We start from the raw sequence: 27,462 nt of genomic DNA on the forward strand, positions 1-27,462 counted from the left end.
TACACTATTTTAGACTTTAAAACACTTTGATAGGCTCCATTCATCCTTCTCAATGGGTTCATCTCATCAAGTAATATTTTATAATTTATTAGACTCCAGAGTCAATTTTTTTAGTAATGTCTTGTACCGTATTGGGGAGAAAGGTCACATTTGTATTTACTGAAACGTATTGCATGGTGTGAAAATATAACTTGGGGGAGACCAATGTGTTATAAACATTAGCCATTAACGTCATTCAAGATTTAGCTACACAGGACTCAAGCACCTGCCGTTTTGTGAGTTGTTTTGTTGTTGTTGTTGTTGTTGTTGCTTTTGGGGGTTTTTTTTATACCTCACGCGTAGAGCGAGGACGTCACTTTTGTTGTTATTTCTAACCCCAGCATTCCATTATCTCCCCATGTATTTTCTGTTCGTTTGTTTTTTACTTGGAGTCAGATTATAGTACTTGGGGTTTGTTTCTGTTTTTTTTTTGTTTTTTTTTTTTTTTTGTTTTGTTTTTCCTGGCCCGAGACCTTAGCTGAAAGTAGCGGGGGGGGGGGGGGGGGGGTCAAAATTAATGTATAATGTATAGTGTATAGTATTAGTTTTGAGAGATGTTTATTTTTCTTGTAAATTATCTCTTTAGTGTACTATGTATTATAGTTTGTTGTTTTGAATAAATTTTGTAATGTTTTGTAAAGATTTGAGTTTGAGTGCATTCCTCTTCGTGAGATCCTGCGTTTTGTCTAGACGAGACTTTAGATGATCTCAAAGTAGCTACATTGATAAGTATCAACACCCTCTTTTTACGAGCCGCCACTGATAATATAATATGCTCGTGGAAGTCGTGGAATCTACTTGAGCCAGTCTCCTTTGTCGCACTTTACCTTGTGCGATTTTAATTGTAAATCTGGAATTTTTTATTATCCCATTTCTCCCTTTTTTGTTGTTGTTGTTGTTGTTGTTGTTGTTGTTGTTGTTGTTGTTGTTTATTAGTGGTGTTGATATCAACAACCAAGATGTGTCGCACGCGCAGTAAAACCCTTTAAAACAAACAAAACGTCGTATTAGAATTCCAAAATCTTCAATCATGGTATACGTATTAGATACGTTTCATTGGTTACAGATTGTTATAATCAATTTATGAAATTAAAACAAGGCCAAGCATTGATACAGGACGGTTAAAAAAAATCATTTCAGCTATCTTTAAGGTCTGTGGAATTGATTCTTTTTGCGGGATATAGGAAGTGAGAAGTCCTGTTGGATTAGAAAGCGAAAGTAAACAAATCAAGATAGAAACAACACCAATAACGTGAAAAGGGAGACTGAAATACTTTGAAAGTAACGGTACGCTTAAAAATTATTCGTACGTATTGTAGACCGATAAATCTTGACACTTTTAGATAACAAGGAACATATGGATTCGACACTCTAGCCTCAACTCAAGACCAAGACTCAGATAAATCGATTCAGACTCAAGATTCAGACACCCGTAAATTGGTTGGCAACAAGGAATTCGACACCAAAAAGTTCGTTATATTTGTCATTTTCGTTTTTATTCTTTTCTAATCCATTTGCTCAAACTCGCACTTTCCTTCGCCTTTGCACCTGTCTCACGTTCACACAAAGCCTCAACCGTGGACCGTGCGATTACAGAGCTATCTACAACTTTACAATACAACCCCCCCCCCCCCCCTCTCTCTCTCTCTCTCTCTCTCTCTCTCTCTCTCTCTCTCTCTCTCTCTCTCTCTCTCTCTCTCTCTCTCTCTTTCTCTCTTCTTTCTCTCTTTTTTTTGTCTCTTCCCCCTCCTTTCCCTCTCTCTCTCTAATACAAATCCATCACATCACGCTCGTACATTAGCCCACATGCATACGTGCAAACACAAATCAATAAATGATTGAGACAGTTTTTATCTTTCTACACACTGATCCACCCCAAACATTCCTACTGGGTGGGGTCTTTGACCTCCCATTGTGGACAGGAGGTCATGCTGCGTCTTCTATCCCCTATATTTCTGTTTTCCGAGTTGCTTTCTGTACTTGTCCTGGAATGAGATTACTTGGTTTTGCCCTGGCCCTTGCTGGGGCCCTAGGCTGAGAGGGAAACAGTCAAATGTTTAGTATTAGATTCAGAGATGATATTTTATGTTTCCTTGTAATACTTGTAAATCATCTTTCTATTACTATTATGCATTGTTAGTTTTGTATTCTGTTTTGGATATATTTTGTGTAAACATTTGAGTGTTTACCTCTTGGTTGAATCCTATGTTGGTGTCTGGATGAGACTTTTAGGTTATCTCAAACTAAGTATATTGAAATTACCTAAATGTGCCACAAGCACAGTAAAACCCTTTAAGAAAATAATAATTAGATAAAACATTCCTATCACTCAAACATGCATTTTTGCAGGTCTGATAACCTAACACAGTTATGGGCTTGTGTTTTATCATTGTTGTAATGGACAATATTTTGCTTTGGTCTTAGAGTATTTCCATTACAATATTGAGCCCTTAACAATTCGAGCTATCAGACCTGTGAACAAGTGTAGATGTTGTATTACAGTTCACAACAGGCTGTCGTTTCATTCAGACTTTATCTAACATGGAGAACACACACTTTATACAATTCTCACTGCATTCTGTCTTCCACCATTTCTTTGTTTTTTTATTCTTTGCTATCGAAGGGCTTATACCCGAATAGTCCATTGTTTATACTGTTTCATTCCAAAGCCTTTTAATTTTCACATTTTCATTAGTCCTCAACATCAGACAACCATTTAGCCCTACATCCATGCTAATCTAAATTCACTTGACGGAAGTTGGTGTGGGTAGCAAAATCTCGATATACACATGCGCGACATGAGTGTTGAATAATCTGATGACATGATACACCCGAGTTTCGAGTGTCAAATAACACTCTGTTATAGACTAATGCACAAGTACTTTATTATTATTACTATTACAGTAGAACATGAAAGTAACGTACTCGGAAATAGCGAGTAAAATCTAAATCCCCGTTTTTTTCTCTTATTTGAGTCAATAAAATTAGCATGAAAATAGCGAGTATGAAAAAGAGGTCAACTCGGAAATAACAAGCATTTTCTGCCCCAGCCTAGGACTTTGAACGAAGTAAAGCAAAACAACAGACAAGGGCGATATAAATATTTTTAGCCTAGCTTCTTTTCTTTTCTTATTTTTCATTACGAGTAATATTACATAGAAGCCTAGTCCGTAGTAGCACATAGTAGGCGAACAAATTTGGGTGGGGGTTTGGTGTGTTTGTTTGTGTGCGTGTGTGTGTATTGGGGGTGGGGGTTAATTATTCGCCCAATGTGGTGCCATGCGACGCGCGAGGTAAGCACTGTCAGCCAACATGTCAACATGCCTCACTTAGCAGCATCGGTCAGTGAGTAGCATTCGTTAACGAACGACACGATCAGCAAGAGAGGGGATTGTGGAACCATCATTTCAGTGGGTCAGTGATTGAGTGATGCGCTTGCTTACCTCATCAAAAATGCCTAGTGCATACAAACACTCGCACACACACACACATACACGAAATCTTGATGGAAATGGAAGGGGTGGATCAACTTCAACCCGTGGCCATCATTACGTAGTTAACGAAGGCCGTGTTCAACCCCGCCCCAGCCCCCACCCCCACTTTATCCACACAATCATTGCACACATGCACAAATACACACACACACACACACATTGTCTTTCCATCTTTTTGTACAGCGGAGTGACCTTTCCTGGCAACTCGGGAATAGCGAGAACTCGGAAATAGCGAGTAATCAGGAGTGGACCTGTCGAACTCGCTATTTCCGAGTTCTACTGTATTACTGACTACTGTTACTACTCTGTTCCTGACAATTCAATTTAAAAATTCAAATTGGTTTGATATCATTGAAACCTACAGTGACTTTGTATGATAATCAAGCATCTAAAATTATAGAACTCTTCAATCTTTTCAGATTTTGCTTGGTCCATATTTTGAAAATCATTAGACATTTGGGTTTTTATTAACAGGAAATGAGACCAAACATGGCTATGACAGATGCCCACCGGATGTTCCTTCAAAGTTTTATGTCAAAAGGAGTTATGAACACCAGCGAAGTGAAAGCCTGTTATGTCCAATGCAAAAACAAATTTTCAGGTAAAACAAAGTGTTGGAGTGGAAAGGATTTAAAATGTTACTTGCAATCTACAATTTGAAAATATATTTTGAATATCACTGGCTGTCTCTCTTTTTCTAGCCATGAGGCCTATGGAGTTGGACTTGAGACAATTGCTAGCTCTTCAGAGGTTGCTGTCAATTGCGAAATATTTTGTACCAGATCTAGATTAGACCCAGCTACCCAAGATGGCCTGAGTCCAACTTGGGTCATTTGCATAACAGTCATGAGCTCTAACAAGTGAGCACAAGTCCCCCCCCCCCCCCCCCCCCCCACACACACACACACAACCTTCCTCCAACCCAACCATGTATGTAGTGATCCTACAGATTTTTCAGACATGGAACAATAACTGTAGTATAATAATGCTGGTATTTAAAGCATTAATTGACCCCCAAACCTAGTCAGTCTTGAAATTGTCCTATCTTGTTGCATAAGGGATCCTTGTAATTCAATTGGTGTTGAACTCGACTCATTCACTAAATTAGATCTGGAGGAAAGAACTTTGTGATAGACCAGCAAAAGGTATCAAACAATTATCATTGTCTTTTTAATACTACATTTCTTCTTCTTCTTCTTCTTCTTCTTCTTCTTCTTCTTCTTCTTCTTCTTCTTCTTCTTCTTCTTCTTCTTCTTCTTCTTCTTCTTCGTCTTCTTCTTTTTCTTTTTCTTCCTCTTCTTCTTGCCTTCCCCCAAGATAAATCAAAGCTTGATTCCGATGTTGATAATGATTTTAATGGTCTTTCGAATGTCATCGACATTGACATATTTTCGTAGTGATTATATCTGAATCTTAAGGCCAGCATCTATTTTCTATCCACAGCATAAATCAGGCATGCCTGGAATACACGAGGCATGGTTTCATTGTCATTTTGGCAAAAGCATATGCTGGTATTTTCACAGCCAAATTTGAATGTTTATGGATTTATGGTGTTTCAGTCAACAGTCCTGAGCCTGAGTCTCCTTGATCCAGTGCTCTCATAGCATGTATTTGTATAGCCGGTCCTTTAAGTTTTCCAGCACCATTTGAATGCAAATTATCACCGTTACAACATTTTCTTCTGAGCATAGAATTCTCTTGACTCTGTTGCAAAGAATTTCATAAAAAGTAGAAAAAGTGTTGGACAGAATACTCCTCCATTGGGGACTCCCTTTGTTATTTGTATCCTCATCTTTCTTCCTCGGATTTGTACTTGGAGGCTTTCCATTTGTCAAATAGTTTTTGATTCATGCTAACATTCTGTGAGAGATTTTTGCTCTTTTAATTTTGAAGAGTAGTCCCTTGGTCCATGCTTTGTCAAATGCCCAAACAATCTCCACCCATACCACAATTGCTTTCTTTTTCTTCAAATCTGTCTTCAATTTGTTATAAAACGTGTATGTCTTGTCCTCTGTACGGCGACATTGTCTGAATCCGGCTTGCTTGTTCATGATGATAATATGAGCTGTTACCATATGAGGAGTATATTGAATATTCTCTCCATTAGTCTTCCTAGACCGCTTACTGGTCCGTAGTTTTCTGACACCATTTCCAGGTCTTTCTTCTTTTTTTATCGGTACCATGTTGGCATTTGGGGGAGTCTTCCTAAAATAATATCTTTCAATGTTCAGTGCCCCAAGAAAGGGGTGATAAATAAGATTACCCATTTTATAAAAACACTTGTAAAATAAGTGCCTCCACACAATAGATGTAAAATACAAGATGCACATTGGGCATTATATTTTCAACTGAACTCTGTATTTTAGTGTAATGATATATCATGAATGTAAGAGCCCAGTCATCATAAGAAAAGAAAGAAGCAATTTTATCACACTGACACATCGTAAGCACCACAACTATCTTGATTTAAAGAAGAATTTATGATCTTCAGTTTAGCACTCAAAAAGATGCTTGTTGAAAATATCTTTGCTGTATAATTCTATTCTCCAGACTTACTCTTATTAATGATATCACAGCCTATTTTCAAATCATTTTGATTGCTATTTTTGAAATATTAATTCTGTTATTTACAAAACGATAATTCAAGTTTTATTTATTTATAGATCCAGTTGATGAGGAAAACATGACTTCCCAAATACCTGATTTTGTGCGGACAATAAATTATGCTATTTCTGCATTTAATCTGGAAATCAGAAAAGGAATTCAGGAGCATGATGGGTCCAGTGTCTATTGCCTGGTATGGAAAAGATTTATAAATATGATTTGTTTCCCATCGCGCCTCTCTGGTATTATGTCGGAATGAACCAGATAAAGAAAATTAATCATAGTATTACTAATTTTCCATAATCTTTAATAAAAATCAAATCTTATTACGGGTTTATGAATTTAATCCATATATTACAAAATTATGAAACAAGAAAAAAGATGAAAGAAAAAAAAGACAAGTGGTGACCTATCACCAGATACCTGCTAAAATATCATATTCGAAATCACCTGTACCCACCCTTACCCATGCCTTCAAAATGGAAAAAGCTTTGCCAATACCAGGTGTGGGCAAGGGTGGGAGATTCATCACTTCATAACTTAACTAATGTCTTATTCTTACTTTGTTGTGGATTGTATGACTGATTACTAATTTTTTCCCCAGATTACTAAAAACAATTAGGAGTCATTGCCAATTTTTAAAATCCAGAATAGGGACGTTTGATTAAGGTGTAAGTCAGATCAAAATTAGGGAATTGATGTTTCAGGAACAAAAGTCACCATTTTCAATGTAAGCATTTGTGCTCTAAGTCAAATGTTATGAGTTAAGCATAGAATTCAATTTCAAGTGTTTTGTTCAACCCGTGTAATTCTGTTTTGAGACAGTCGGTCACACTTCTCAGTCAGCCATAATTTGTTTCAATTTTTTAAAGTATGAAATATTGGCTTTGACAAATTTCTTTTTCAATCCTCTATTTTTGTAATTTGTATTTTAGCATTTTTATTCAATTTTTATTTAGTTTGAAATTGGGTCATTAATCAAACCTTTAGCTGTTGTAAATTAAAATCTCATAAAGATTAAAGTTCAAGAAAACTTTGTTATACATCCTGTGCAAAGTCGGCAATCTAGTGAGTTGGCGGCATAACTTATCACGAATTTAATATGAATCATGATTAGTGATATGACGGAAAGTGGTATGATAATTTTTCACTGTAATTTTTTTTTTTTTTACCTTTGTTTTTTATTTTTTATCTCTGCAAATTTGCCTCCATGGCAATTTCAAGGGAAAATGCAAAGGAAAATGCAAATTTTCCAGGCATCAGCAGCAATGAAGTGTTGCAAGTGCAAGAAATATAGGCTGAGGGTGGCTTGAATGCACGATTGCTGGGATGTGAATCAGATACCTCCAGAATATGTAGCAAAATTCCTCTGTGCCACACTGCATTCCCCAATCCTAATTTCCTCAAAATCAAATCAAGGTTATATTTTTTTAAAAACCCATATATAATATATATATATATATATATATATATATATATATATATATTATATATATATATATATATATATATAATATATTCACACACACGAGGGCTCTTTCATAATTAACCGAAAAATGCCTGTAAAATCCGCGTTTTTTATGCTATCAACAAAATTCTTGCACGTGTTCATACCTTGACTCATCCATTTCTCTACGTAACAGCCAAGTCTGTCGACACACTTCTGCCAACGCCGCACCATGGAATAGATACCCTCTCGGAAGAAATTTCCGTCGAGGTTTTGTAACCATTTCCGCACATGGTCAACAAGCTCTTCATCGACATCAAAGTGCTTTCCTGCCAGCTCAAGTTTCAGTGGCCAAAGAGGTGATAATCAGATGGTGCGAGGTCTGGACTGTGTGGTGGGTGTGGCAAAATCTCCCATCCATATTTCTCTAGCCAACCTTGCATCACTCGTGCTGTGTGGGGTGTAGCATTGTCGTGTTGCAAAATGACCCCGTTGGTCAACTGCCCTGGGCGCTTTCTGCGAATGGCCTCCCTAAGCTTGTCAAGAGTTTGGCAGTACCTTGCAGCATTGATTGTTTCTCCAAGTTGTAAAGTTTCGAACAGAATAACACCACGACTGTCCCAGAAAACAGTTCCCATTATTTTCTTTGCTGACCGCATGACTTTGAATTTCTTCGCGACAGGTGAGGATGGATGTTTCCATGTCATCGAATCTTGCTTTGTTTCTGGGGTGCAATGGTGCAACCAAGTCTCATCACCGGTGACTATGCTGTCAAGAAAAGTCACATCGTACCCTAGAAAGTCTCCGCCGGCATTGGCAGTATGCCCGTGAACCTGCGTGAGCTCTTGCTTCTCAAAAGTTCCCTGCAGATGTCCAATCTTTGTTCTTTATGATTGTCTGTCAATTGCTTAGGAACCCATCTTGCCTGACTTTTCTGTAGCCAAGTTCATCAAATACAATTCTATGGGCGAAGTTTCCGAAATTTCAAGACTGCTTGCGATTTCATGAAGTTTCAACCTCCTGTCTTGACGATTAAGCTCATCAACTCGCTTCACATTGTCTTCTGACGTCGCAGTTATCGAACACCCTCTCCCGTCCCTGTCTGTCAAGTCGGAATGGCCGGCTTCAAACAAATTACACCAGTGATAGACTTGTGTACGGCTTATAACATGCTCACCATATACACTCTGAAGTTCTTTATGAATTTCGGTAGGATTCACACTTTTGGCGTTCAAAAAACGTATGACAGCTCTGATTTCCTCCTTTGACCAAGTTTCAAGGTGGGCGCCATCTTTAAAATCGTCTAGAAATTCATTGTGCAAAATGATGCACTTCATAATTTCTGGGAATATCCGTAAGGAAATAAGGAATATCATGTCGTTTACAGAATTAAAAAATCTCCACTGGTTGCTGAGCAATGGGCATTTTTTGGTTATTTCTGAAAGAGCCCTCGTATATTTATGAGTGTTGGTGGGTACTCGTAGGTACGAAAGTGCTCGATAATGATGGTTAGAGCTAATATAAAATATAAATTGCCACTCACATTATATGGCTGAGACGTTCGTGTCTGTGGCTTTCTTCCACGTCCTCAGTCGGCATAATGTCCGAAGAAAAAATTTGTATTCCATTTTGGGTGCTTGTCCTTGCTTCCATTGTGACCTTCTGTTGTGTCACAACGGAAGCAAGGACAAGCACCCCAAATGGAATACAAATTTTTTCTTCGGACATTATGCCGACTGAGGACGTGGAAGAAAGCCACAGAAACGAACGTCTCGGCCATATAATGTGAGTGACAATTTATATTTTATATATATATATATATATTAAACTGATGACTATTTATTTTAAAGGTGAACACAGTGGAAAGTGTAATATCCAGGTTATCGTCAACATACTCTCAGAATGAATTGGAACTGTTCAAAAAGTTGGTGAGGCATCTGTGTTTTATAAATTTATTATTTTTTTTATAGACCTTATAGCCCATGAGTTATCACCCTTTGTTAATTTGATTTTGAAATTATCAGTTTTATTGTTTCCTTTACCATATTGCATATTGAGGAGGGGAGTGGGAGGGGGTGGGGGGGGGGTTTCAGGTGGCTGGCTGGTAAGGCAATTGTACGGTGACCAGTCATATGTTTGATGGATGACTTTAAATTTATTCTTGGCATGCCCAATGACAATATCTAACGATGCCATGCAGAAGGGTATGATTTTTTTTTAAAAAACTGTATAGGAACTTTTTACTCTTAAATTTATATTTTTCCTTCAGAATGCAATTTGTCACCTCAACCCGTCCAAGCTACAAATTTTTTCGTTTCTTATAATCTATTTGAAGTATTGTTATAGTCTAGATTGTACTTAAAATACAAATTTACTCATTTCCCTTGTTGAAACTAGGTGGAGTACATTGTGGAGTCCGATGATGGAAAGATTGGATCCAGAATTGCCTTGAATCTCACAGAAAAGCTAGAGAAAAGGATGGGCAAAGAAGAAGCACAAAACTTTTTCAACAGTTTGGAAAATGAAAAATGGATTGTTAAGGTACTCAATGAAATAAACTTAGAATGCAGTTGTTTTTTTATTTTTGTGGGGTTTTTTTTTTTAATTATGGGATATCCTACTGGTCCATAATACTGTCCATTTCACGTATTTCTTCTTTGATAAATTTGAGAATAGGCAGTTGTATGAGATATGAAAAGGTATGTATTAAAAAGTGCCAGACAAAGCAAAGCAGAAAGTAAAAAAAAAAACTTTCATATTTTCAGAATTGTATGAATTTTTTGTTTTATATTTGTTTTTCTAGGACAATGATGGCAAGATAGCACTGTCTGTGAGGACCCTTCTAGAGCTAGACCAATATCTCCATGAAATGTATCCAGAACTTATCAAAGATTGTAATATTTGTAAAAAGCTATGCATGCAGGTAGGTTGTGGTTGTTTTGTTTTTTCCCGGTACTTAAAAGTACAGTACGGCACCTCCTGTTAGGCGATATTACAGGGGGGGGGGGGGGTGTTTCTGACTAGGACAATGCTGTTTACAACCAGGTAGTTGAGAGAACAGTGAGAGAATGTGAGTAAAGAACCTTTTCCAAGGACTCAACAATGCGCAGTTCCAAGCAGGACTGAACTCTGGATCTTGATCTTCCAGCCTGAGGGCAAGTGTTATACCACAAGACGACAAAGCAGGGAAAGGGTGTTGATCTACAGATTTTAATATAGACTCAGTGACCCAATCTCTGTTGGGTGGACAGAGAGGAAAGAAAAAAAAAAGAACCCACTTGAATTTGATTCAACCAGGTCCGATTGTTTGCGAGTCATTTGTTGAACACATTAAACCTCCTGTGTATTTGATGCTCTGCTAGATAAATATAATTCTATGGCCCGCACGCATAAACCTAAAAAATAAAAAAAAATTTTAAAGCATTGAAAAAAGTTACTTTTACTTTTATGAATATATTTTATAAGTCATATTTTCTTGACTTAATTTATCGAGTTTGAATATTTTACATTTCTTCTGAACACAACTGCTATTCCAAACCTTGTTTTCTGTGAAATTAATGTTAGATTTTCTTTATTGTATTAAAATATGGGTTATCAGTATCAGATTGATGCATTAGGTCAGAGAATTATTTCACTTAATTTAATATTAGTCTTTCATGACCCTAAGGTCACGGATCTGGAGCTTATTCTTGTATTCTTGTATTGTTTAGCAGACAGTCAAGTAATAATTCCATGCCTTCAGAAAGAAATGGTAGTAGACTTTTATAGAACACCTTTGGCCTAAGTCTCAAGTAGAAGTCCTTCAGAGCCATTAAGCTCAGGGAGCTGCAGTTTGTCCCGGTTTCTATAGTGTAAAATGGACAATAGTAATTGCTTGCTATCCTTTGAATAGGATGCTGGTCTATCACAAAGTACTTTCTGGCAGATCTAACAGACCTAGCTACCCAATCACTGCTGGATAATGGGGGGGGGGGGGGGGGGAGCGGGCATAAAATTAAGCTCAATTACACCCGAAATAGATCTCGGTCCCTTTGATTGTGAAGCGAGTGCTCTACCACCTGAGCTATTGAGATCCCATTGACCTAAGTCTCAAGGAGCTTTTAAATCATACTGAGTTCTAGAAATTCTGTCTACTTCAACTTTGATGTATAACTTTTAAAATCTTTTCTCAAATCAATTGAAACTTTCTACACCTTTCTACACTTATTATTCCACATGTTGGGCGTAACATGAAGGAATCAATTAAAAAAATGAAAACTTTTGAAGTAAGATAACTTTTAACTCACTCAACCCTAGAGATTTTTGCTACTTTTCAAAATTGGAAAAAATGTATTAAAAATGAGCATGTACCCTATATAGATACAGTTTTACTCAACTAACATTAACATGTAAAAATTCGAAACATTAGCTTTGATACTACGCCAATAATTTGTCTCAGAAAAATGTAATAAACAGGCATTTGGTGAAAGTAACCCGGGTAAACTACGGATATAGTCGGTGTTAGGGTTGAGTGAGTTAATACACTCACTTGGAAGAATTCAGTGTTCAAGTGGTATTTTGTGGTGGTTGTCTCCTCTTCCTTATCTTTCTTTCATCTCTCTTCTTCTTCTTAGATGCCTTTCGCGTCTCGACCGAAAGATCGGGTCGCCTTGGCTGTTTCCAGTATTTCCTGTGTGAGGTGTCTCCAATATTGCCGGTCCTCTGCTAGGGTTCTCAGATTTTCAAGGTCCCCTGCCGTTATGAGACTAATGCTTTGTCCAAGTGTTGTGACGTTTTTGTTTAGGATCACAGGGAGTGTTGTGATCGGTCTTCCTCTGAAAAGGTTCCCGTGTTTTTGGAAGTATCCCGACATGGCTTGGTTAGCTGGTATGTTTTTGTCCCTGCGTAGTATGTGACCGAAAAGTTGCCATCGTTGTTGTAAAATGTCAAGGGAGATTGGTCTTTCTTTTGTGATCTTATAGAGTGATTCATTTGAGATCTTTTTTGGGTATTTGATGTCCAGTACCCTTCTTAGCTGTGTGCGATGGAAGGCATCCAGATGTTCTTCTTCGGATTTTGTCAACGCCCAAGTGCCGCAGTTATACAGAAGTACCGGTTTTACAAGAGCACGGTACAGTTTCAGTTTGGTTTTTCTCTTTATTTTGTCACCTCTAATCCATACATTGGTGAGTTTACTGAGTGCGGCGTTTGATAGCTGTTTTCTTCTTTGTACATCCTTGGTGTCTCCAATTAGTGAGCCGACTTTCTTTGTTCTTTTCCATTCCTCTTTGTTCCTCGATATTGTTGTAAATTCGGTTTTATTGGCATTGACTTGGAGGTTATATTTCATGAGGGTATTTTGTATGATGTCTATATTTGCTGGTGTTGATCCAATAAAATCGACATCATCTGCATAGGCGATTTCTCTAGGGATTGCATTCTCAATATGAGTCGTTGGTTTTGGAATGACTTTTCGAACTTCTTTCAGAGCGTGTTCTAAGTATATTGTGAACAGAATCGGGCTCAGACTATCTCCTTGGGGGGTCCCGATGTTACTTTCGAACTGCGTCTGTTTTGTGGCCCCGTATATCCTTGGTTGTATCTTTGTGTTGCTGAGGAGAAATCAGATTATTCGGAGCTCGTCTTCGTCAACTATGTCTGTTAATATCTCCAAAAGTTTTCCTCTGTCGATCGTATCAAAGGCTGCGGACATATCGATTCCGGTTATTGTTATGGATATGTTTTCTTTGAGTGCCTTTGCTGCCAACCATTTATGTGTCCATACAACGTCCGATGTGCTTCGGTCTTGGCGAAACCCGCTTTGGCTATGTGATAGATATTTTTCTATTTTCAGTCTAATTCTGTTGAGGACAATAGTTGACAGTGTTTTTCTTATGGTATTCAGTAATGTTATTGGGCGCAGGTTGTTTACGGGTCCTTTCGTTTTTCCTGGTTTTTGTATTGTAATTAGGACACCGCTGTTTATGTCCCAGTCTTTGTGTGTTGAGAATGTTTTGTTCATTATGTTTGCAATGCTCAGATCCAGGGAGAGGGTACCGCATTTCAGCTTCTTATGGTATTCAGTAATGTTATTGGGCGCAGGTTGTTTACGGGTCCTTTCTTTCTTTCATGGTCATTCCAAAGATATTCGATTGGGTTAAGGTCTTTGGCTCTTGATTGATAGCCAGTTCAAAACCTCAATATTGTGATCTTGAAGAGTTCCGGTGAAATTCTCGCCACGTGGGGCCTGGCATTGTCATGCTGGAAAATTGCTCCATGCTCGGCGATGTATGGAAAAATCTGGGAAACAAGAATTTCATCACAATTTGTCCTTGCAGTCAGGTTTCCTTGAATTGGAAGTATAGCCATTTGATGGTGAGCAGAGATTCCTCCCCAAACCAGAGTACACTTCCACAGCCAAAATGATCAGCTGACCTGATGTACTGCTGAGCGCAGCGTTGGCCTCTTGGGCGAAAGACACGCTCTCTTCCGTCAATGCGATGCATTAAATACTGCGACTCATCAGTAAAGAGTATGTTGTCCCAGCATCTGTGTCCATCCAACATATTCACGAGCCCATTGAAGACTATTATGTTTGTGGGCAGCAGTTAAAGCGTTTCTTCGTAATGAACAATAGGCATGAATACCTCGATCTCTCAAACGTCTTAAAACGGTGTTCTTCGACACACCTACATTCCTAGCAGTGTCTGCACTTGTCAAAAACGGGTTGTGTCTATGTTGGTGTAAAATCCACCTGTTCATTCTCTCAGTTGTTACCCTTAGCCTGTCACTTCTTGGACGGTCTTTTACTAAACCAGTGTCATTAAAACGATGGCTAAACGTTGAATCAGCTTTTTACACACACCAAAATGCCTCGAGACAACAGAAACTTCAACTTACAATTAATAATTCCAATTGTATGATCACGCAAAATTCCAACTTTACCATGATGAATAATAAAGCCACAATAAAAGTTTTGTTAAAATTTCAAAAGCAATACTGCATTTGGATCATGTTCTCACTCATTGTGTTTTGTGTTAAAAACAACACACTGGATGAGGACGTTTTCATTTTAGAAGTCAAAATACGATGACAATCTGAGATTTTTTTGTCTTCAAGACAACACAGTGGTTGAATTGAGAAACTCATGGGAACAGTAGAAAACTGTGTAAAAAAGCATTATTGAAAAAAATACAACACATCAAATGTTGGACAGAACTTTTGGAGCACAGTATCTATATATATATATATATATATATATATATATATATATATATATATATATATATATAGAGTCTATATATATATATATATACACACACACACACACACACATACATACAAAAAAAAAATATCCCCAGTTTTTTGTTGTTTTTTTTTTTAATAGTTGAAAGTTTTTGGGATGGTTGACACTTTTGAAATTTGCGAACTGAGAATGCGGGACCATTCATATGGGACAAAAAGATCCTGGATGGAGACGGAGTAGTAGAATCCAAGGATCTGTAACAAAGCAGACATATTTAGTATCCAATCCTTGCCCTCCCTGGAAGCCACAGTGAAGGGGAATCAGCAAATCCTTGGATTTACTGTCGAGTTTAGTTTTCCCAAAAATCAATCTTGCTGCATAATTTTGAATTCTTTGTATTTTTTTTTTAATTTTCATGCATCGCGAAGTAGATTTTAAAGCAATAAAATTTCAAAGATTTTTTTAGGATCTATTTTCTGGAGGGAATTTGACATCTCTTTTTCAACTCTCATAGGGTGAAGCTTGTCTCAGCTGCGGCATAAAGCTGCACTTCAAATGTGGAAAGACGTTTTTCTCCAAACAGACAAACAAGAAATGCCCCAATTGTAGACTGGCTTGGAATCAACCTTCTCCTGGTCCATCGACGTCATCAATGTCATGAATTGTGTGGATGTGTTTGTATTGTAATTGAAAGGGAAAGGGTGAATGTGTATAGTACAGAAAATATTGAAAAAAACATTTTGGTGTGCCCGAGTTATACTGGAGATGAATGTACAGAATCTTTTTGTAATAAACTATATCATGAGCATGAGAACCAATCACTATTTGGCTTTGTTTATTGCCATCACAAATGTGAAACTGGGTCAATGATTTTCCAAGGGTGGGGTTCTTGACCTCCCATAGTGGGCAGGGAGGCACTTACTGTGACTTTTATCTCTTTATATCTGTTTTCCAACACACTTTCTGTCTTTGTCCTGGAATGGGATTACTTGGTTTTGTCCTGGCCCTGGCTGGAGTCCTTGACTGGAAAGGAAACATTCAAATGTATAGTTATTGTTTTTTCCTTGTAAATCATCTCTCTGTTATGTAGTATTATAATAATATTTTCTGTTTTGAATTTATAATGTAAGCATTTGAGTTCGTTTCTCATAGTCTTAGTGGGATCCTGTACTCGTGTCTGGATGAGACTTAGTTTTAGGTAGGTACTACTACTACATTGATGGTATGCTCTTGGAATCTACACATATTCCCTGTTTGTACCATTCCCCTTTTGTCTAACTTTTTGTTTATAAGAATTTTTTTTTTGCGCTTGCAACACATTAAGGTCATATCAGCGCCAGTAAAAGGGAAGAAAATGGGATAGTAAAAAGTTCTAGAATTACAATTAAAGCTTTTAACTTCAGATGTACAGCTTTTCCTCTACCATCTTTTTTACTGGACTGAAATGACCTAATAGTGTAGTTAGCACCCACAAAAACCCTAATTCACGTCAGTTTTCCTTTCTTTGTTTTTTTTTTTTTTGGGGGGGGGGGGGATGAATAAAAGTATTATTTTTATTATTATAAACAAAAACATAGTTCTCTCATCTTACTTAATCCTTGGCGCTTATATCTTATTTGTGCTGCAAGCGCCATTGTTTTGTTTTTGTTTTTAAGGGTTTTACAGCGCTAGCAACACATTTAAGTTATATCAGCGCCAGTAAAAAGGAAGAAAACGGGATAGTAAAAAGTTCTAGAATTACAATTAAAGCACAAAAGAAAAGGTGAGACAAAGGGGAATTGGTTCAAATAGGGAACAGATGTAGATTCCAAGAGCACACCGTCAAATACTTAGTTTGAGAACACCTATAAGTCTCATTCAGACACAAGCACATGTCCCAACTAAGAGGAATACACTCAAATGTTTACAAATCATATAATATAATATGTAAACTAAACATAATACAATGCATAACAGAGATGATTTACAATGGAAAAAAATATCATCTCCCAAAACTATAACTATACATTCGACTGTTTCCCTCCCAGCCAAGGAACTCCGGCAAGGATCAGGACAAAACTAAGTAATCTCATTCCAAGACAACGACAGGAAACAATTGGAAACTGGTTATGGTGGGATAGAAGACACATCATGTACCTCCCTGCCCACTATGGGAGGTCAGGATCCCCACCCAGGCAAGCGCCATTAAACACTCAAAACGACAAACAAAATATAAAGACTCACAAGTCCATATGGCACTAGGTCCAACCTGTATTTTCAAAATAATTTTTTAAAAAACAAATGTGTTTTGGGTGAGAGCAATCATTTATTTAATCATCATTAGTAATAGTTATCAGGGCAACATTCAAATGCAGGAAGATTTGGCCATCTTTGCTCTGCCCTCTGCGGGCATTTTGACATGAGAAAAAAAAACTGAATAAATGCCAGCAGGCGAGTTAGGCAAGGCAAAGTAGAAAACATCCCACACATGAACAAACCCGGTCATGGAAAAGCCAAATATAACCTGAAACTATGAATATTTAATAAATCAACATTATGATAATTACTTAGCAGTTATGTGTGTTAGCCACATGCATATACAGTTGTTCTCTCTCTCTCTCTCTCTCTCTCTCTCTCTCTCTCTCTTCTCTCTCTCTCTCTCTCTATATATATATATATATATATATATATATATATATATATATATATATATATATATATATATTATATATATATCTCACAAACACACAATATTTCTCTCTCTCAAGCAAATACACTTTCACAAAACTGGCTCGCTGTGCGTAGTTAATGTGCATGATATTTTTTGTGATGACACAGGATGTTGCAATGATGATGAAACTTGAAATTCTTAAGATGAATTAACAAATTCATAAGTCTAAAAATCAGCTGTAAAGAAATGCATAGTGCATACTTAGAACAAATGAATATTACAACAAGGGAAATGAACACCTGAGTGTGAAAAGTATCCTTAAAACTTTATAAACAAGTATTATGAAACCAAAAGACGTCTTTCATTTTCACAGAGATAAGCATTGAAAATCCATAAATGAACCAAATAAAAACTGAAATTTCTTTCAACAAAATATAGTGTCTATGGTGAATAAAGCTTGATTATAATACATTATATTATATTGATAAGTTAAGCTATTATAATTACACAAGAAATCATCAAACATTATACTGGCTCTTACAGCCACACCAATACCACAAAATGTCGGTAACCAACAGTGAATCCTAGGATGACAGGTGAAATTGGAAGTATTCAAATGGAAACAAAGTAATAACAACCGAAATCTTAGGCTCTATTTATTTCTATTAACAGATCACCTTGTATTTCCCTTGCAGTAAATTGCAACATCTGATTTACCTATTAAGATCTGCTTATTTTTCTCGATTCTAATGACGAGTAGTACCGTTTTCTGGCGTAACTTTGCTTCAATAGAAAACTTTACCTCTATCTATCATTTTTGAACCAATTAGAGTCTATTTAGTTTTGTGCAATTATTTCTTTTGGTTAAAAAGTAGGATCTTTTAACCAAGAAAAAAACTGCAATAAAGATGACATGACTCAAAGAGCTCCAAATTCACAGAGGCAAAGTAACCCCATTTACAGAGGCAGAAATGATTTGTTTTTAATTATTTCTGATGATTTTAGATCTTTGCTGCGCCAGAATAATTTGAACTAGGCAGTCAAAGGAACTTGTTCAGAAAGATTACATAAATAGACCATGAAACTGAAAGCAATCTGTGCCTGATCTGACGCCAAAAAGTGAGATACATCCAGACTAACAAGAATATATCAATATCAAAGAACAAGGGGAAAAGAAAACTAGTCAACCTCCCTGAAGAATAAATATCTCTTTCTTCTCAATAACACTGGATCCAAGCTAAGAAAAAAAAAATTAAGTCCCACTACGACCACAGAAAGCTTCATACAGAGAACAAATTTCAGAAGATATAAGTATAAGATACAGCAAGCATCAACATGAGAGAATGCTTAAGGTGACCTGTTCAGAAAAGTTTGATTTATGGACTTTGTTTTCAATCTTTCAAGTTCACCTTCTACCTTTAGTTATCCACTTTTCCTTCATCTCAATGTGTGGCTCTCTACAAGGTGATGTGCAAAGGTAGTGGGTGGGACAGGAGTTCCTTTGTCATAGATTTTCTAAAAACTTGGAAAACTTTTTTTCTCCCAAAAAACATTAATGAATGCAAAACTCTTCACTGAGACATGTTGAGAGATCTACTCAACAACATCCTGACAGATCATTGGAAAATAAAATTTAGAGACAGTTCCTAATGTTTCCAAGTGATTTTGGGAGCTAAAACAACTTGCCATTATATAACCTTATACCTTATCCTCATCGATGTGGCTTTAAAAAAAAAAGTTTTCTGTATAATTTTCAACACAAAAAGACATTAATATCAAATTATTTTGACAATTTGTGGGAGGATCTTATCATCAGTCTTTCCGAGTTGAGGAAGAAAAAAATGATCAACAAAAGGAGTGACTGGCATCAAAATGACAACAGGAATACTTCCACATAGTGATGAAAAACTGTAGAGATAGCACCTAGCACCAACTTTGTTCACTCATTTTTTATGCTTTGAAAACTGCAGAGCAACAGGTAAAAACCGCATCATTTCCATAATTCTTTTAATTAATTTTGTCTTTTTGTGTCGAAATATACAACTTCATTTAGATAATTATGATAGTGATTGGCTATTAGATATGCTGACGCCAACAGGTCCTATCCTTATCCTGTATGATTATTCAGTAAAACCTTCTATGTTATTAGAAATCTGCAACAAAATGAAACATAAAAACTAAAGAAAATAACAAGTAAAAATAATTGATGAGACATGATTTTCAGATGTATCTACATGGTGTTTATATCACAAATTGTCTTCTCAAAACTATATACTGTACAGCAATAAAAGTCATATTTTCACTAAGTATGTATGACGAAACAAATCCAAACACTTGAGCAATTCATTTCCAGGAGAGTAAACACAATGGGGGGGTATATTTATTACATAAATTTATGGCCACTTTTTTAAGCTTAACATACAGAAAAGATGTTGAGAACAGAAGTAACTCGGATAATGATAAATCATATCTATAGCAAACCCCTTTAATTTAAAAAAAAATTATTTGAAAATATATATCATTGTACCTAGTTTAGATAACGGTTATTATTATTATTATTTTTATTCTAACTTTCCCATCAACCTTCCTCTCTCATCCACCTAATCACCAGTAACTCTTGTGCCAGATGTCCTGTTTGTGCTTAGTAAAAATGAAGCATATACAAGTAAATTAAGCAGATAAAAACCTTATACTAACATTTCAAGATGCCTTTTATTGCATCATCCATTCATTTCCAAAATCTAAAATTCTGGTAATTCGTAGATACAAAGGAGTGCATGATTTAGAAAATATAAAAAAGCAGCTTAAATACTATGATCAGGGTTGCCACAGTTTACTAAATCTTTGTTTTGTTTTGTTTTGTTTTTAAGGATTTTACGGCGCTTACAACACATTTAGGTCATATCAGCACCAATACAAAGGAAGAATATGGGATTGTAAAAAGTTCTAGAATTACAATTAAAATACACCCAAGAAAAGGTAAGATAAAGGGGAATTGGTTAAAATCAGAAACAGATGTAGATTCCAAGAGCACACTATCAATGTACTTAGTTTGAGATCACCTGAAAGTCTCATCCAGACACAAGCACATATCCCCACTAAGAGGAAGGCACTCAAATGTTTACAAATCATACATATTATGTAAACAAAACATAATACAGTACATAACAGAGAGTTGATTTACAAGACAAAAAATATAATCTCCCAAAATTCTACCTCTACATTTGACTGTTTCCCTCCCAGCTAGGGTATCCGGCCAGGGCCAGGACAAAACCAAGTAATCCCATCCTAAGACAAAGACGGAAAGCATGTTGGAAAACAGATATAGGGGGAACAGAAGACACAGTAAATGCTTCCCTGCCCACTATGAGAGGTTATTGTTTTTGTTTTTAAGGGTTTTACGGCGCTTGCAACACATTTAGGTTATATCAGCGCCAGTAAAAAGGAAGAAAATGGGACAGTAAAAAGTTCTAGAATTACATTAAAGCACCCAAGAAAAAGTAAGACATAGGGGAACAAATAGGGATCAGATGTAGATTCCAAGAGCATACCACCAATGCACCTAGTTTGAGATCACCTATAAATATCATCCAGACACAAGCACAAAATCCAACAAAGAGGAATACACTCAAATGCCTACATTATACATTAAAATAACAATAATACATTACAGAGAGATGATTTACAAGGAGAAAAATATCATCTCCCAAAACAATAACTATGCATTTGACTGTTTCCCTCCCATCTAGGACTCCAGCCAGGGCCAGGACAAAACCAAGTAATCTCATGCCAAGACAAAGACAGAAAGCAAGTTGGAAAACAGATATAAGGGGATAGAAGACACAGTATGTACCCCCCTGCCCACTATGGGAGGTCAGGATCCCCACCCAGCTATGAGAGGTTAGGAACCCCACCGAGTTACTGAATCTTGACATGGAACACAAGGATAAACCATTATCGGAATACTGGACTCTAGTAAAAAGACACTGTGCACTTACTTTTAAATAGGTGACATTATAGAGTGAAGTTAACGATAGCATAAGGTTGAGAGTGATCTAACCTTAATACTTGTTTCCTTTTGCTTACTGGATGGAGGTGATGGAATTATGTAAAAATAGTTTCAGTCTCTTGGGGCAAAATCCCCTGCAAAACTAGTCTATCAAAGCTTCTTTTTCTTGCATTCGCCCAGTGAGTGAAAAATATACTGAGCTTTTTTTGACGTAATGAATTCAGTATATATATGGAAAATTTGCAACCCTATATGATGAGAAACATGTGGATATACTTTTAAAAAATGAAGATGATATTTTTCTAATACTCTGGTTATGAACACGGCTTTTGTTGACTTGAACCTGCATCCTATACCGGGTATTAACAATGAACAGAACTGAATGATAGATACAAATAATTATAAACAAAGTAATGAGAGTCAGTTTTTATGACTTAATAAAGAAAAAAAGAATTCTTTAAATAAATCTGAACATCACATTGTTTTTAGTATGGTCACTCGATGAACTCTGCTTGTTTTTATGACATTTTCAGGTAACTTCTCAAAGAACACGCTGAAGTACCAGCAGTGAGTGCTAAGATGTAGACAAAATATATCAAACACTGTAAGTCTTATAAACATTATCACAAGCCAATAACATGCTAATTACAATTGAAGAGTGGTTTTCCAAAACTCCCTCTCTGTTTTTCCCATTTGAGATATTGAGGATTATTTCCCCTAAAATTTCTCATTCAGTCTATTATTTTATCAATTTTAAACTTCAAATTCACACAAATCTTAGGACATTTATATACCAAATGATGCTTAAAATAAAGTTTACGTTTCAATTAATCTCATGGAGGAAAAATCTCAAAAAGTAGAAAAATCGACTTAACGAGTTTTGGAAAACCACCCTTCAAATACTACTTTAATAATAATAATAATAATAATAATAATAATAATAATAATAATAATAATAACTTCAACATAAATTTTGTAGATCATTTTGCGAAGATTATCCTGAATTTTTACTGCCGACTTTGCATTTATAGATTTCTTTTTAACTCAGCAATCTAATTATGTCTCACGACATTGCAATTGGTTGGGACAAATTTTCAACCATACCAGTGATGCTGCTTCTGTTGTTGACCCTCTAGGAAATTATGTTGCTGAACAGATAACAAATTAGAATTAGAACCAATTCATCATTACTAGCTTTCAATCACGTACACAACCTATAAGATCTAAAATAATCATTTGAACAATGAAAATGTGTTCATAAAAGTGAATAAATTGAAATAATAATATAAATGATACAATGGGTGCTTCTAACTCACTCTACCCTACCCCTCTACCTCTGTGCTGTCCACTCTCCATAAAGATTTTTGCTACTTTTCAAAAAATGAAAAAAAGAAAAGAAAAACAAAAAGATACTCATTTACTCAACCTAAAGTAAATTGTTATGTACCTAATTTTAATCATTTATCATTATCGTATACAAATTAAGAACAGTAGTTTTACTAATATCATATAATTTGTCTCAGAAATAATGTAAATATTGATGGGCTGAAAGTAGTCGCAGCCAAATAGCGAGATAGTTGGTGTTAGGGTTGAGTGAGTTAACTCCTGCAAATGAAACTAATTTACTAAATTATTTAGTCTGTTGACTAAAATGAAACTCATTCCTCGAGGCATATTTTTTCACCAGTACCTATCCTTTATGGGTGTTGTGTTGCAACTCAAACATTCAAACACTTTTTTACTTGCTTTTCTGGAGATGATAGAGTCAAAGTGATGTTTGAATCCTCTAGTATTAGAATTTAAACGCGTTCCCATCACTTTGATCAGTCTCAAAACGATGGGTAGAAACAACGTCTCTAACCTGTGTACTCATCTAAATCATATGACCTATATATAAACCCACATCATCTTGCTTTCTCTTAAAAAATATTTCTATTTTATTGGCTTCATTTTCTATGACAGCATAGACTCTATGTCTGAAACTTACTAAATTCTATAAATCGATTATGAAAGATGTACCAGACCAAATTTGTTTTTACAAGACACCTTTGCAACCCATGTAATTATAATCATTTTAAAATATTAATAATAGCAACAATTATAATTTTAAAAATGTTTAAATTGCATAAATATCATCTACAATTTACAGAACATTTAATGCCATCATTGATATATCAATAAATACAAGAAATTATTGTTAAGGCGCATACAATTTTATGAAACGTAAGGATTACGGTATGTCAGGACTATTCTATACAGTTAGGCCATTATTCAATGCAATCAAGTGATGATTTTTTTTTCCTGTAAGTAATCATTAAGTGATCTTAACATCATGCTGGAAAATGCAGGGTCAACCGATTAAGGGTGTTTCTTTGTTTTTGGGGATGAAAGGAGCTTGGAACACATTTAGGTCCTGTAAGCCATTGGTATAATTGTCCATCACTCTATACAATGAAAGCCACTTAAATCGATCTAATAGAACATAACCCTAAAATCAACTTATGTGAAATAACCGAGTCAAGTGATTATTTCCCCCACCCCGTTTTGTTTTTTTTTCTAACAAAAAAAAGGGAAACCTGCCGTCACTGCTCCATCCATTGCTTTCAATTCTTTAAAAACTTTGTGATTATTTGCTCTGTCTTGTTTGTTGTATTTTTGTGGAAGTGGAGGTGAGACAAAGACAAGGAAAAGAGCCATATAGTGAGAAAAAACTACACTCCAGCACAGTTTCTTCAAACTCATCTAAATATCCCAAATTTTTTCTAATTATTCTTTGTTATAATTCCATTCCTTCCTCGAACTAATTTTTGCCTCGAATACCATTTCCTCGAACATATTTCACCTAGCCAACCGTTGCGTATGTGTTTATCTATGTATCTATCTGCACTGCATGTGTATGTATACAATATGATACACATGTAGACACACACAGCCATTTAGCAATTACACATCCCCATCACCTCTCTGCTTATTCTTAGCATGTCGCCATTAATTCTATTTTCAATGCCACACACCACAATTGGCTACGACAGTAAATGAATGTTGTAACAGAGCAACCCCCCTCATACAAACAATTTATAATATGTCATATATAAATTTATCTCCCTCAACATATCAATGAAATAAATAAATAATACAGATCCTTTTTTTTTTTCATCTTCAAGCCTAAATTTGACTTAGGGTCTATACCAAGGGAAGACTGGAATAACCCAGGTGTCAGTTAAAGCACAGCACCGCAATTTGAGCTAAGGAAAAATGGCTTGCTGAAGGCCACATAATGCTATGGATATCGAAATAGGTATCTTTTGGGTGGGTAGCAAAGTCTAAACTGCTGAGCCTCACCCCCTCCCATCAAGTCGTTATGGCAATGTACGGTTTCTTCAAACTTGTTTGCATGTCCCAAGGATTTCTATGAAACCATGCTGGAGTGTATAGACAAAATAATTCTTTTTTCAATTTTAAGAAATTTTCCAGAATGAAAATAAACTTGTGTTTGGTAGAATCTGAACTAAAACAGTCTAATCTATATCATGACTGGAGGAATGCATAAAAGCAACCCCCCCCCCCCCCCCCCCCCTAAGAAAAAAAGTATAATTAATAACAATATCGATTTTGAATATGAAAGTTTTGTGGAGTAAAACTAAAATGATACATATTATATCAATGCTACATGGATAATGATGATGGAAGGTAATGAGAATTAGTTTGACTTTTCATATGATGCTCATTTTTCTCCAGAGTAATATAATTATAACAAATGATAAGCGTATGGGAGAAGGGGAATTGATTGAAAATATTAGCTAAATAATATAATACGACTGTGAATGACAATAATTTTGCACATAACCTTCTTCTTTTTCTTCAATCACTCAATGCTTTCACAATATTTGTATTCCCTGCTTTCAAAACAGCGTCCAAATTATCTTTTCTTTTTCCAAGGAAAAGCTCAAAATGATTTTTTATCTTTTTGACAAAAAATTGAAATCAAAGCTAATAATCACCATCGGGTTAATTGCTTTCAATCGATGTGCACATATTTGCAGGTCTGATAACGGAATGCAGTTATGGGCTTGATTTAACATGGTTGTAATGGACAATATTTTGTGTTGGTTTCAGAGTATTTCCATTACAACAATAACAACAATTTGGGTTATCAGACCTGTAAATAAGTGCACATTGCTTTCACCCAAAGTTGAAAAATGTTGAACTCTATGGACTGATGGGTTGATCAGTGTGAGAGTTTTATGAATGAAAGGGATTTGAGACATGATAAAATCAAATTTCAAAACAATAAAACAACTGTACAATTGTATAGCAATTCATGAATGACTTGATGAAGAAAATAAAAACAACTTGCACGCACCCCAAATAATTTATGATGAATTCATTATGTTCTATTTATATACATGAGGGAAGCAAAGCAAATAAAATTATTTACATCATGTTTTCGTTTTTTGTTGTTTGTTTTTTGTTTTTTTTCAAAGGTGACAAAAATTAATAACAATAATAATAATAATAATAATAATAATAATAATAATAATAATAATAATAATAACGGTCATTCATAATCAAAATTTTGCACCAAATCAAGCATACTTATAGCCATTCACATGATATCACTCAATCGTGATTTGCTCGTAAATATTCATAATATTTGTTAATATATCATAGAATAACAACTTTTACCGGCAAAGAAAGATCTCTCAAACATAAAAAGACATAAATGCCAGAACAGATAGCTCAGTAGACCAATTCAATGAACTCAACTTTTGATCAATCAGTGCTTAAGCTTACCCCAATGGAATGGTCATTCAAATGAATGTGTTTTCTTTCCTTTTGTTTTGAAGTATAATTCTATGGTAGCTACTTTTATACGAGTCGGAGTGTGAAATTAAATAAAACTTGCTGTCAATGACAACTGACCATAACTCATATTTCATTTCAACTTAAAAACAACGTAAGGTACATTATCAGGAGCGCCCAACTTCTACTTCTATATCATAACCAACAAATACTTTAAGTCATTAAATTGGTAAAGAAGGGATTTATAATTTCCTGCTTCACTACAAACCACATGAGAGTGGTACACTACTTCCTTTAAATGATACAACAAAAATTGATTTTCTTAACGTCGAAAATGCAACATTTTCATTTCATTAGCCATGTACCTACAATGAGATTTATAATATGTCCATGCTTAGGTAACAAAATCATGCGTTCAATGTTATGTAATACATAATTTGTTCTCAAAATTACCACTAAATTTTATAAAACATTTAAACAATAACGATAAATCACTGGACGTACATATTTGAAGCAACAATACAATGGAGACAATTTCATATATCACCTATCAATTAATAACAAAACGAATTAAACTTTATAGGAGGTATCTGTAGAAATGGATCAAAAAGTCTGCAGATCACATTTTTAGAGCAAGGTGAAAAAGAAAAGAAAAGAAAAAAAAAGGGGGAAAAAGAATTATTTTTAGCATTTCTCAGATTAAATTCTTTTTGTTTAAAAAAGACCCAACAGATTCTGAATACTTTCCTGACCCATGATCCTTTCCTTTAGAATCAGGCATACAAATTGTTAAACATTTTCCACAGCATCTGTTTCAATACTAAACCTGTCACTGCTATCAAACAAAATCTATCAAAAAAGAATCCAGATTTCAAAAGAGACACAAAAATAACATATAACAAAACATTTAGAGACATTTTGGCATGAAATAACTAAGTTGAAATGCTTTAGAATGGCTAACTTGTAGCTCAACCTCCACAATAAAATGAGTGAAAAAAAACAAAAAAAACAACTACTTTCAAAATATTATCTGCTGAAGTCTTGGTTCTTAAAAAAATCCACCAGATCAAAAAGGCCAGGGATCCACATGGATGTCCAGTGTTGAGTGAGTGTTCACCATTTAAGACAATGGCACACCTCTAGTGATAGGCCTGTGAAGAAAGTGCTTTGCAATAGAGTAGTAAGCAATTC

The 27,462-nt window shown here is 35.5% G+C and overlaps 1 protein-coding gene across 2 annotated transcripts; it reads left to right on the forward strand.

The window, feature by feature from the left end:
* Positions 1-1,218: 1,218 nt before the first annotated feature.
* On the forward strand, positions 1,219-15,627 carry LOC144962553 (non-structural maintenance of chromosomes element 1 homolog). Of its 2 annotated transcripts, none has more exons than XM_078895583.1 (7): positions 1,219-1,326; positions 4,008-4,134; positions 6,197-6,330; positions 9,435-9,512; positions 9,982-10,125; positions 10,388-10,507; positions 15,324-15,627. In XM_078895583.1, exons 2-7 carry the CDS (start codon positions 4,011-4,013, stop codon positions 15,468-15,470), a joined length of 747 nt encoding a protein of 248 aa, XP_078751709.1. In that variant the 5' UTR covers positions 1,219-1,326; positions 4,008-4,010; the 3' UTR covers positions 15,471-15,627. The 2 variants fall into 2 exon arrangements, with proteins under 2 accessions (XP_078751709.1, XP_078751710.1); XM_078895584.1 differs by having other exon boundaries at positions 1,247-1,508.
* The last annotated feature ends 11,835 nt before the right edge of the window (positions 15,628-27,462 follow it).

The sequence above is a fragment of the Berghia stephanieae genome, chromosome 1 (assembly GCF_034508935.2).
Source record: "Berghia stephanieae isolate SIO BIC M18660-M18661 chromosome 1, UCSD_Bste_1.3, whole genome shotgun sequence".
Taxonomy (NCBI): Eukaryota; Metazoa; Mollusca; class Gastropoda; order Nudibranchia; family Aeolidiidae; genus Berghia; species Berghia stephanieae.

Excerpts from the sequence above, each read along its gene's own strand:
- LOC144962553 (XM_078895583.1), top strand. The coding sequence starts at position 4,011 with ATGAGACCAAACATGGCTATGACAGATGCCCACCGGATGTTCCTTCAA. Across the intron at positions 6,331-9,434 it reads GGTCCAGTGTCTATTGCCTG|GTGAACACAGTGGAAAGTGT; the intron begins GTATGGAAAAGA and ends TTTATTTTAAAG. Across the intron at positions 10,508-15,323 it reads GTAAAAAGCTATGCATGCAG|GGTGAAGCTTGTCTCAGCTG; the intron begins GTAGGTTGTGGT and ends CAACTCTCATAG.